This window comes from Protopterus annectens, chromosome 15.part0, assembly GCF_019279795.1.
Source record: "Protopterus annectens isolate FY-2018-M chromosome 15.part0, PAN1.0, whole genome shotgun sequence".
Classification (NCBI taxonomy): Eukaryota; Metazoa; Chordata; order Ceratodontiformes; family Protopteridae; genus Protopterus; species Protopterus annectens.
In genome coordinates, this window is record NC_056749.1 from 639,681,929 (window position 1) to 639,694,779 (window position 12,851).

Here is a 12,851-nt window from a genome sequence, read left to right on the forward strand (position 1 = left end):
CGCAGTCCAGGAGACCACTGAGAAGCCTTGCCCACTTTCACAGTTGTCCTAAAGCACTGCCTGGTTAAGTGAGTTGGTCAAGGTCACAAAATAGGCAGATAGTGGTAAAGGGGCTGTACCACAGGAAGCAACTCTAACAGACCATACGCCTGAGTCCTCCATGGTACTACCAGACATTATTTAAACCACTATTCTCATATTGTTTTGGTCACTTGGTACTATTCTAACTGATGAAAACCTATCTCTCTAAATAATATATACCCATATAGATAGGTATTCATAAATGGGTGACATTTTAAATGATCAACCAAAACAAATTAATGATACCCAGTACATCAAGAAAGGAAACAAACTGAGTTTGAGGATGCAAAGTCTGATTTAATGTGGGCTACAGGTTGTGGTATATGGGTCTCAAATGAGCGTCAAATAAAAAAAAACAATGTTATACACTTTGGTGCACAGAATCTTGTGTAAACTATGCCAAGTAGAGTATCACAATAGTAACAGCAGAGAAATGAACTGGAGAACCAAGCACTGTAAGGCAGCAGATATAACTGCTATTCCACTGTCTCCCTCGGAAGTATGATATGAAGGTGAAATCCAGACAAAGCAGTGAGCTGTAGATAGCAGATTTGCTGAGCAGAGCATAGTTTTCACAGTTCTTAGAAGAATGTGAAATTGTTTCGGTAATTCTACAGTTACCATTGACAGATGAAGTAAAAAAAATTCACAGGTGTGTTGACAATATCAAATGCAGCCAGTAAATGACATTACACTTAAAAAGGCTTGTCTAAGTGACTTTTCCTTCATACAAATATGATATATCAAGTACTGGTCTTAATTTAAAGTTGGCAAAATGGCACTTTCTAAACAGATAAAGCAAATGCTTACATTGAATCACATCTGGGAATACTAAAGTGCAAAGAAAAAGTAAAAGACACAATGTGCAGGCCAGGAAAGTAGTACAGAGGTGTGTCACTTGCAATGCCTAGCATGTCAGCCATTTAAGAGAGTGTCTGAGTGACATTCATAGCCATTCTGGAATGAAGAATTCAGTGAGCACCGATTTGTTCCTGCTTAAGAAAGTTGTATATGTCAGATGCACAGACTACTAATTCACATTCCAAGTAGTAATCAAACTGACAGACATGAATAATAATAATCACAACATTAAAGTCTACATTCTTGGGACGGGGAAAAACACATGGCGTATCTTACACCAAATATGTCAATACATAAAAGAAATTCAGAAGATTTGTTCATACTGCAAATTTAAAAATACAAAATGTAGTCCCCACTATCCTCAACACAATTAACAAGTAAAAAGAGAACTATCCGCATAAAGCGGAACCTTGTGAGAAATAGCAATGACAAAAACAAAGAAGATCACCATCTTGCTGGTTTGGAATACAGTAATGCACCAGTGTAGTATCTCAAATCTGCCACCAGTTCAAATGTTAATGGTCAGAAGACTGAAAAGCAGAATACACACAAACTATACTCCTGATGCCTGAAAGTTAACACAAAGTACAATAAAGGCTGGAGAGAAAGAAGATGCACAAATACTATGGCAGAAACTGTAAAGACTACCAGATCTGCAATGTGAAGACCACAGTATGAAATAAAAAATGTGAAAGTCTATGGCCTGGAGTAGAAACTGTTGCAAACCCAGCCTAAGCCATGGCTGATGATGTTTGTAGGAAGGAAAGCTGTACAGGAAAAACAGTAGTCATTTGAATTAATCAGATATTTTGAAATGACAACTACAGAAGATAACCTGAACTGTCTTCATCGAGTACTGTTACAAGAAACAGAACGTGAGAACTGTGATACTTCACAACTCCAGAAACAGACAATTGAATATCAGTGTCTCCAACTGAAGCTGCTGTACAGCAAGAACCGTTCCAAAAATGTAGATTAGATGTCCACAGTAACTAGTTCTGTACAAATATTCAGCTATAAAAGAACAGACAAGAAATCAGGATATACATGGACAGTTCTAGAGTAATAAAAAATTCTAGAGACTGAAATCCAATTTAAGAATGTCTTTTGAATGCATAACAAACAAATAGCACACAATATGCTTAAGTATACTAGTATAGTTCATTTACAGGGTGGGAGTTTGGCATAATGGTAAAGGTGTTTACCTTACGAACAGAAGATACGGCACAGTGATCACTGTAATGTATTGCAAGGTGCTAAATAGATATTTAGATGTATATTTTAGTTTAAAAAGGGGGGTATTACAATGAGTTATTTAACTTCAATGATATTGAGACAGCTACAACAACTTGTAGAGCATACGGTATACACTTCCACAAGTTTTAAGTCTGAATATACATATCAGTGAGGCTGCACCAGACATTCTTTGTCTGTGCTACTTACTTGCCATCAAGACACCACACCCTGTACCCCCCTTACTATTACTACAACTGACAATTATGTCACAAAATCTCAGTGTAAGATATAAAATGTGGACAATCAAGCCTGTTTTCTGAACCAGGTCTGGTTACATACCTTTCACTTAAGCAGTTATCAATTTTACAACTAAATGTTAACTACTTCACCTGCAGCTGGAGCCACTTCTGCCTCATGAACCTTGACACTGTTTATCAAACCTCATCCTTACCCGTAATAAGGCAGTAAAGCATATCTACATCTGAAAGCCAGGTCATAACTGGGTATACCTTTTCACTTTTACCCATAACTCAGGAAACAAACAATGGACAGATTTAGAGAATACATGCTGCATTCCTAAACAATGTATGAAAACAATATGTATAACTATGATCAAAATCTGAAATGCAAGTTTTAACTGAGATTTCATGCAATCTTCTGTCAGCCTGGATGCAAACTTGCCGAATAACTTTCACCGGTGTCATATTTCTCACATGAGAAACAGTGGGAGCCTATGAAGAAATTGTTGCAGCCTAGTGTGCATTCAGGGGGCTTGAAAAGGCAAGCACATGACCTACACTCATGTCCTTGAGAACCAGGTGTGTCAGGTTAAGGAGAACCTACACTGTCAGAAATGCAGAATAAATATCATTGTATTTTCACCTACGGATTTAAATTTACAAAAAAACATTTTACTTGGAGAATGCTAGGAGGTATGTAGAACACTCAATAAAAATAACTACTTATAAAATAATGTTGAGGCAATATGAACAAGGCCACAGAGCATCAGACAGGCAGCTGTAGACAGGGAAGTAGTACCCATACCTGGATCCATGGCATAGAGGGAATGACCTAGTTGTCAGATAGACATCAAAGCTCTATCTGCAGCTTGGGCTCAGTAAGAGTTTGGTGGGACAGTAGCGACTGTCAGCTTGCCTATTTGAAGGGGGAGAGTGGGTTTACTACATGTGATTTAACACTGCCCCCAGTGATAGCGCCAGTGCTTGTCATCACACAACAGAGTGATGTAAAAATTAAAGTTATGTGCTCCGAATAACTATGTATCTGTGTTGTCCATTTTCATCCTCCCTCAATGTATGGGTTATGAATCAGACCTCGGAACCTACTCATCCACACTTATAAGACTTATGGATCCAGCTCTCGAGCTCCTCCCACGACTCATATTGTCCCAACTAGCCTACAATACATCAGATCAAGTTTGCTGCCTTAAACATAATAAAATGAATTAGGATGAAAGAGGGAAACATTAAGCCAGGGCTCAAACCTTGAACTACAAAGGTTCAATCAGGTCCATAAGATCACATCAGAAGCTAAAAGGAAGGGGGGGGGGAAGAGGGGGGGGAGTTAAAAAAGAATGAAAATGGACAACACAGATGCATAGTTATGGTGAGTTGTTGTTGTTTGTCTTTCGGCTTTTTCCGGTTAGGAGTCGCCACAGTGAAACTCCGGTCCACTAATGATTGGCAGTTGGTTTTTATGGTGCCGAATTGCCAGCCCGACACCCAACCTTCAACGAAGGCACGCCCATTCGACACATGTCTTTCAAACGCCCACTCGACCGCTGGGAGGACATGCAGACTCCGCACAGAAGGCACTCACAACCCAAGCCGATAATCGAATGGGAGAACCTCTTGCTGTGAGGCAACAACGCTACCGCTGCACCACCACGGCTGTACATAACTTTAATATCTAATGTTGTCTTTTTCACTCTTCAAAGTATGGAACAGGGTCCCCAGCTACATGAATCTTGGGTGGCCCTCATAGAAGGATATTCTGGAAAACTGCCAAACCAAAAACAGCTCTGCTTCTAGAAGTCAAATCTAGTTTATAATGAGCAATAAAGGTGTAAGCATTAAACCATGTAGCTGCTGCGCAAATGTCATCAATGGAAATTCTGGACCAGAAGGCAGAAGAAGAGGCCATGATATAAGTAGCATGAGCTTAAGGTGACTGGTCGAGAGAGAGAGAGAGAGAGAGAGACCTTGCTGAGTATAGACAAAGAAAATGCAATCAGTAATCCATTTTTCTAGGGTAACTTTAGAGACTAGCAAACCCAGTCTGTTCAGAGAGAAAGAAACAAGCAGCTGTTCAGTTTTCCTGAAATCCTTAGTCCTGTGTAAATAAAAAGGTAGTTATCTATGCACATTTAAAATATGTAACATGTACTCTCCTTTATTTGAAAAATTGGGGAAGAAAAACAGGCAAATGTACTGTTTGACTGATATTAGATTCAGATGCCACTTTTGGTAAAAAAGATGGATTAGTATGTAAAGTATCTTTGTCTTTGTGAAAAACAATGTCAAAGGATTTAGATGATAGAGCCTGGAGTTCAGAAATTATCCTTGCAAAAGTAATTGCTAACAGAAAAAAAAATGTTTTCCAAGACAAAAATTTTAAATCCATTCAGGCTGAAGGTTCAAAGGAATATTGAGTCAGTCCCTGAAGCACTAATGTCAAGTCCCATGAAGGAGATGGATCTCTGACTGGGGGCCCAAGTAAGAAGATGCCTTTTAGGAAGGCCATGAACAATCTGGAAGAAGCTAAGGAGGAAGCATTATCTCCTGAATGAAAATTTGATATGGCTGCCAACTGCACACTGATTGTTGAGAAACTAGTACCTATTTGGAAAACAGAGGCTAAAAATTCTAGAAATGTAGAAACTGGGGAAAAGAAGGGAACAATTTATCCCTGAAGAGCCCAAATTGAAAAATTGTTTCCACTTACTCTTGTAGATTTTCTTTGTAGCAGCCTTCTGGGAAGGTAAAAGTATATGTCTAACCGGAGAGGAAAGCCTGGTCTCTCTAGCTATTAAAGGAACTAGAGAAACCATGTGATTAGTTCGAGGCCTGGAACACTAAGATGCATCATCCCCAAGGGGTGTGAGACAAGATCTGGACTGGGGTTCAGTCTCCATGGGGGATAAAGATGAGACCAAAGAAAGTCTTAGAATAAGATATCCTAAATAAAAACTACTCACAAATGATCATGTGATTGAAAAAGGTACTTTCAGAGAGGATCTGCATCCGTGCGAGATGGCTGCAAATGAGATACGAGGTATTGTAGGCTAGCTGGTGCATTGTGGGTAGAGGGAGAAGCTCGGGAGTTGGATTTGTAAGTCTGAGATATGTGGCTGAGTCGGATCAGAGATTGGATCTGTAATGCTTCCAATGAGGGAGAATGAAAAGGACATCAGATCTTATTGTATAGGGGTGATGGCTCTAACTGGTACAGCATGCAGTAATGTTCAAAATGTCATTAGCTCTGTTCATTTGGGATTAACAAAAAAAATCAAATAGATGGCTGTATGGATGGAGCCGTATCGACATTCCAATCTCCTCTCTATACTTCTCCCTCAGGTGCTTACAAATCTTCACTGGACTTCCATGTTCCTCCCTCTGTGGGATGGTCTCAAAGGGCCAAGTCACATAAGTGTTGAGGAGCAGTTAGAGTGAAAGATCAATGGAGGATCTCCAGGACACAAGCTGATGGCTAAACAAACAAAAATGAAATACAATAATACATACATCTGCATAAGTCGTACAATACTTATATTAAACACAATCAAGCTCTACTTGCTAAAATTGATTCATTCAATGGCTCTGGTAGCTCCCAAGTCTTCTGAATATGTCATGGTATAAGATGCATGCATGTAGGGTGTTAACTAGCAAACCATTACACCATTTATAAATGATGCATCAAGCTAGATGCATTTAGAAAACTTTTAAGATGCAAAAAGTTCTGCAAGGATCAGATATGTTGGAAATTATCAATAAACTAGTGTAATAATAAATGGGTTGATTTTTTTGTGATTTTTATTTTTTCAATGCACTAGTTCTTTGTCTTGGAGCACTGAAGAAGCGTTCATAATCAGAGCTCGGTTATTCAGTACACCGACATGATTCAAAAACAATTCTTGCATGGGGTAGCATCAACTACATCACTCCCAGTCCCATGCCAGCTTGTCTAGAAGTCCTCTCGACATACATGCAAATGAAGACCTCCATAGCAGTACTCCCGATTCCAAAACAGCACTGGGGGACTTAGGATTTTCCCTCACTAGCACTAAATGCCAATGAATGTTCTAATTAAAGGTGGAGCCCCCATTAAGTTAACAGATGACTCTGGTGGAGGAACACCATCACCTGCAAGTGGGAACAGTCACTGCAAGCATCATTTGTTCTTCTGCCCAAGACAGAGCTGTGCTGCAGACTGAAGGTGGCTGGTTCGTGTTCTGGAACTGTATACATGTATCAGTGTTCACTAATAGCCAACTCCTTTGTACACAAAGGACAGCTCCACATCGGATTTACAGCTTACAAAATGCATATACATAGCACAGCCCCAATGCTTGCTACCACTGCAATTTGGCATGTAACAATGCAAGTAGGACAGGTTTCCCTGTCATATATGCAGGTGGTGTGATACTGGCCAGCTTCAGGGCCTGTCAGCACTAGCTACCTCCACTTCAGGACTTTAGCATGTTCAAGGCCTGTTGGAATTGTGTGGTGCACTCGTGAATAGCTAATGGTATTCATCGGCATTCTGAAACCTCATTACCTATACATACAGTGTAGCAGCCCTTGTAGTAATATCAATATAGTGTCTGAAGTTTCATGAGCAAATTCTGTCCACCTTGTGATGCAATACTGGGAAGCAGACTTGAAAACAGAGTAGACGTAGCACTGCATAATGGCAAAGGTCCATGCTATGCTACTCTACATGTTTTGAAATTAATTTGTGGGTGTACATCTGTTTTAGCAATCACCAGACATGTTCAGTCATCCTGGTCATACTCTCTATAAAAAAGATAAACAGCAGTTACAGTGCAAAAAATTACAAGTTAGAAGCCTTTTGTAGATAGGAATAATATAAAAAAACTCACCAGAGGGTATATTGTCCGATTCAGAAGACTCTGTTATTTTGGTGTCATCATCTTGCTTTTCAGCTTGTGTTTCTAAGGATGTTATCAGAGTTGGATTTGGTGCAAAGATTGCAGATGTCACAACTGCATTGTGAGCTGCAAGATAAATATTGTTGACATGAATACCAGTGTTGAAAGTACAAATACTTAATGGAAAAATGCCATTGTTAAAATACTGCAAAAGAGAAGCCTGGCAGTAACAAATGAACATGACATGCCAAGACACAATGGGTTGAATGTGGTGTGTATAAGCCTACTGTCAACCCGAAAAGTGAATGAGTTCCTGAAGGTAAGGTTAGTTTTACCTACAGAAGACAACAGACATCCCCACATGAATACTCTTCTACATTCCTGACAGTTTGTCCATTGTGTCTGTATATGCCAGACAATGAGATACCAGTACACAACCAATACAAACAAAACTCAGTTTCTCATGCACCCTTTAATGAAGAGAAATTAACAAACAAAAAGTAAGTAACCATTTGTAAATATCAAATAATTTTGTCCACTATGTATGGCATGAGGCAACTGTATGCAAATACAAAGCTGGTGTTTCTTCCAACATCTTTTTCAAACTCAATGAAAACAATCTTATTAACATTCCACATTTCTCCATCTGACCCTCATTATTTATAAGGCAGCATTTCAAATTTCTTGCTAAAGTTTAAGTATGCCTCTTTCCGTTCTATTATACTAGTTACCTAACCAGAGAACTCTAGCAGACTTGAGTGGGATGTCCTTTCTATTGTGAATAAATGTTGCCTTCAGACGTGTAGCCCATGTAAGTTCCAGATGTTCCAAAAATTTCCCTCCAATACAGATTTCATGACATTCCCAACAACTGATGTCAAACTGACAGCTCAACAGTCTTATCCAGTATTTACTCTCAACTTCTGCGAAGGTTAATCACATTTGCTCTCTAATTCTTTACAATCTTTAGCCTCTGTGTAGAACTTGTTAAAGATCAGGTAATGTTTCTTTGAACTCAAATCTGTTTCTTTGAACTCAGCACTTATTCAGAACTCATTGTAAGCACTACATAAGCTGCAAATTACTACAGCACTCAACTTTCCTCACTTGTCTAGTGGTAAGCAGTTTTTAGTACTTAATAAATAAGCACTTATCCAGGCATGTTTAAAGGTCAGCTCCCAGTGATTTCTCCTGTCTACCTGATGAATCTGGGCATCTTGGGGCAATGCAGCAATTGCCTCATGTACACTGACAACCCTCTCCTCCTACCAACCAACACTCCAACCTGTGAGAGATGCACTTATATAGCCAAACTGGAAGCAAAGCTCTCTTCACCCAAGACTGGACTAGACAGTCAAGAGGAGAAGGTAAACACTTGCACCACACCACACTCATCACATAGTCCCTCAAAACCTACACCACCAAAACATACACATAGAAACACAAAACACACACCTACATTCGCGGAGGCTCTCAATAAAAACCTGCCCAAGCATCAGGGACATCCAAAGCATAAATGCAAGCAAACTCCACCCCCCAACACAACCCAAATGACACACAACCCACAAACTCAGCCACTCAACCACAGCCCATAAGGCATAACAACGTACCCAACACTCTAGTCATAGGTGACTCTATAGTCAGGCACACTGATGTTCCACTCACTAGACTAAACAAGAAGAAAGTTACTGTCAGCTGCCTGTCAGGTGCCAGGATCTGCCACATAATGCATGCACTCAGGTCACTCCACAATAAGTACAAATATGACACTGTCATTGTCCATGTTGGTGTGAATGACCTGAGACATACCTCCCTGGACTACATGAAGAGAGACATGGAGGAGCTCTCCGATCTTGTATCCCAGGAAGGTATGACCCTAACCCTGAGTAGCATCCTGCCATCACCCAGAATGATACCACAGTACAAGGACAAAATGATCGACTTCAACAATTGGTTAAGCTTCTGGTGTCATTCTAAGGGGATCCAGTATTTGTCTGCCTGGGATGACATGATCGACAGTCCACGATGCTTTGCCAGAGATGGCCTGCACCTGTCGCCCTTAGGATTCCGGATACTGGCTAAGGCTCTTGCCACCCCTATAGTGCCTTTTTTAGGCAAGGTGCAAATGACAAATTCACCACAGTAACAGGTACAAGCAAGCAAAATCTGAGGGTAATGCTACTCAATGCTAGAAGTCTAAACCTCCAAATGCACTCACTCGAGGCACTCCTTAAAATGGAGAACACTGACATCTGTGCAGTGACAGAGAACTGGTTCAAAGCTCCAGAGAGCACCCCTGCATTACCAGGCTTCAATTCATACCACATCTTTCGGCCACCTAACCCAGAAAGAAGCACTAAAGGCGGAGACGTGTCCATATTCATTAAGGATATCCACACCTCCAGGCTAGATGCACAGCATAACGCATCCGAGATTATCCAAGTGCAACTAACTCTGGGCAAGACCGCAATCCAAATTGTAGCTTGCTACAGACCCCCCCACCATGTCCCAAGATTCACACTCCTCATTTCTTGATACACTGGAAAGTATTAGGGTACAACCCTACACCCTAATAATGGGCGATTTCAACTACCCCACCATTAACTGGGAAAACTACTTAAGTACCAACTCTTTTGCTCAACGTTTTCTAGAATTCATAAATTCCAATGCCTTGGATCAACTTATTCACACCCCCACCAGGGGCAGCAATATCCTAGACCTGGTCATTACCAACATGGGAAACTGGTGTTCCACACCAGAGGTCAATTCCTCGTTGGTCAGATCCGACCACAAGATAATCAGCCTAGACATCCACATCCCACCCCCAGCCCCAATTAGGGAAACCATCGTAAAAAAACTTCTCAAAAGCCAACTTCACACTTCTTAAGACAGAAGTGGCAAACTTCATGTCACCCATGCAGACGGACAATAGAGGTATGACTGCCGAATCCTACACAAATGCACTTTATAAGCACTTACACGAGTGCATGGATCATGCTATCTTTAATAGAACCAAGATGTTATCCTCCAAAAAAAGGAAGCCAACCTGGTGGTCCTCTGCCATAAACAAACTCTACAACAGAAGAAAGAAACTGTTGCAAAAAAGAGTAAAATCCCACGACTGGAGGAACTCCCTGGTCAACCTCAGTAAGAAGCTGAGATCCCTCATAAAATCCTCCAAAGCTAGTTACGAAAACAAAATTGCCACTGACTCTAAAGGCAACCACAAAGCATTCTATAGCTATGTCAAGAATCTAAATGGGAACACTCAGATCTGCTCTGAGTTGCAGCATAATGGCACTAAATATACAGAACCAACTGATATTGCCAACATCCTAGCAGATAGGTTCAGTGCTAACTTTACCCCCCTCTCACCCCCTAGAGGGCCCATCTCTATACCGGAAGAATGCAAAGTTCCTATAATCACGGCTGCACAGGTAAAAAAAACACTCTCCAAAGCCAAGAACACAGCATCCATGGGACCTGACAATATCCCAGACTGCATTCTACACAAACTACAGAATGAACTGGCACCCTACCTAAGTACCATGTTCAATCATAGCCTCACCTCAGGCTTTGTACCCACTGAATGGCGCACCGTGACAGTTATCCCACTCCACAAAGGGGGAGCCACGACGGACCATGGGAACTACCGCCCCATTAGCCTGACGAGCCTTTTCTGCAAGGCCATGGAACGTATCATCATGGAACTCATAAACAAAGACATTGGTAATGTCCAAACTCTGGACCCTACTCAGTTTGGATTTGTAAAAGGCAGATCATGTCTCCTAAACCTGAATGACTTCTTTGAAGCAGTCACCATAGCCATAGATGAGGGTAAAATGGTTCACACAGCTTATCTAGATCTTGCCAAGGCTTTCAACACCATCCCCCATTCTGTAATTATAGATAAGCTCACTAAACTAGGTATAAATCCCTATGTCACAAGATGGGTTGCCAACTGGCTCATGGACAGAACCCACACTGTGAAAGTAGCGGATTCCAAATCCGACATCAGACCAGTGACAAGTGGAGTACCACAGAGTTCAGTCCTGGGTCCTCTCCTGTTTGGTATCTACTTCTCTGAAGTGCAGGCCAACACAGAAGGTCTTTGGCTAACTAAGTTTGCAGATGACTGCAAACTAGGAGCCATAATCGAAACTCCTAACGATGTGGACAAACTACAAAAGGGCCTCAATGAGACAGATACTTGGTGTCAAAGCCATGGCCTGAAGCTCAATGCCAAAAAGTGTATTGTCATCCCCTTTGGTAAAAACTCTGCACCCATGAACTACCACATAGCTGGTAGTTTACTTAATGCAGAAAATGTGATATGAGACCTTTGGACACAGGTGGACAGTAGTCTCTCCTTTGATAATCACATCGCCACAGTGGTCAGGAAATCCTTCTACATGGCTCATCTCATCACAAAAGGATTCTCATCCAGAAAAAAAGAGGTCACTGTTCCCCTCTACTCATCACTCATTAGACCCATTATAGAGTACAACACCCCTTTTGGTATGTACCTCACAAGACATCTACAACAACTGGAAAGACCACAGAAATACCTCACAAAGAGGATTACTGGCCTCAAACAGATGCCCTATGCAGACCGTCTCAAAAAACTACAGCTTTACTCCATCGCATATCGCCTACTCAGGGGCGATCTCTGCCTAACATACAAAGCTATGCCAAACCCAGAGTTGTTGGACATGCTCCACTTAAAGAAATCCCAGTCCCTCGGAGCTACACTCTCTAGGGACCTTAACCTTGTCACCACAATAAACAGAACATGCTGGAGGGATAGATTCCTGTCCCAGAGACTTCCCATACTCTGGAACAGACTACCTATGTCAAACAGAGCTGCTCATTAGCACTCTTCAAGAAAAATCTTGATGATTGGATAGGAAATGGGAAATTCACCCCGGGAATCACTTCTGTGGCTCTGCTCGACAGGGTCACAGGAAAATAATTTTCTTGGGTGGCGAAAGCCAGGGTACATTTTTTGGCTAGGTTTGTATGGGCCCTAGGGCCGATAGCCTAGTACCTACCTATGAACCTACCTATGAACCTATGATACCTTCAATTTTTCAAGACACACTTAGCTCAACCTGCAATAAAACAGGCTAGCATGTGTACAAATTTTCAAGAATTCAAGTGAGACACTATGAGGTCCCATGACTCTCTGAACCTTTAGTTTTTCTCAAATTTATTTACAGCCTTTCCAGTGTGAAAGGACTGGGATAAAATCTCTAATCCAGACTGTATGATACAGGCTCCATTATACTCCCCTCAAAAATATAAAGTATTGGGGGGCGTGGCCAAGATGAGCACAGAGTAGCAGCTTTTCTGATCAGCTCTGCCTTTACAGAACTTTTCTGAGAGGAAATATTGATATAAACTTCCCTAATAATAGTTTTTTTTATTTTAATTAAATCTTTAAAATACATATTAGGGTAGTATATAAAAAATTTCAAGTCGATTTTAAGTTTTCCTGTCAAAGTTACACTTGGAAGTACTACAGTAAAAGAACAGGATGAGC

At 41.0% G+C, this 12,851-nt stretch overlaps 1 protein-coding gene across 1 annotated transcript in view; it reads right to left on the reverse strand.

Moving 5' to 3' along the window:
* The window catches only part of WDR44 (WD repeat domain 44), a 1,972,396-nt gene that overhangs the window by 49,271 nt on the left and 1,910,274 nt on the right, over positions 1-12,851 (reverse strand). The window contains 1 exon segment of the mRNA XM_044057470.1: positions 7,301-7,435. Coding sequence (XP_043913405.1) covers positions 7,301-7,435 — 135 coding nt within the window.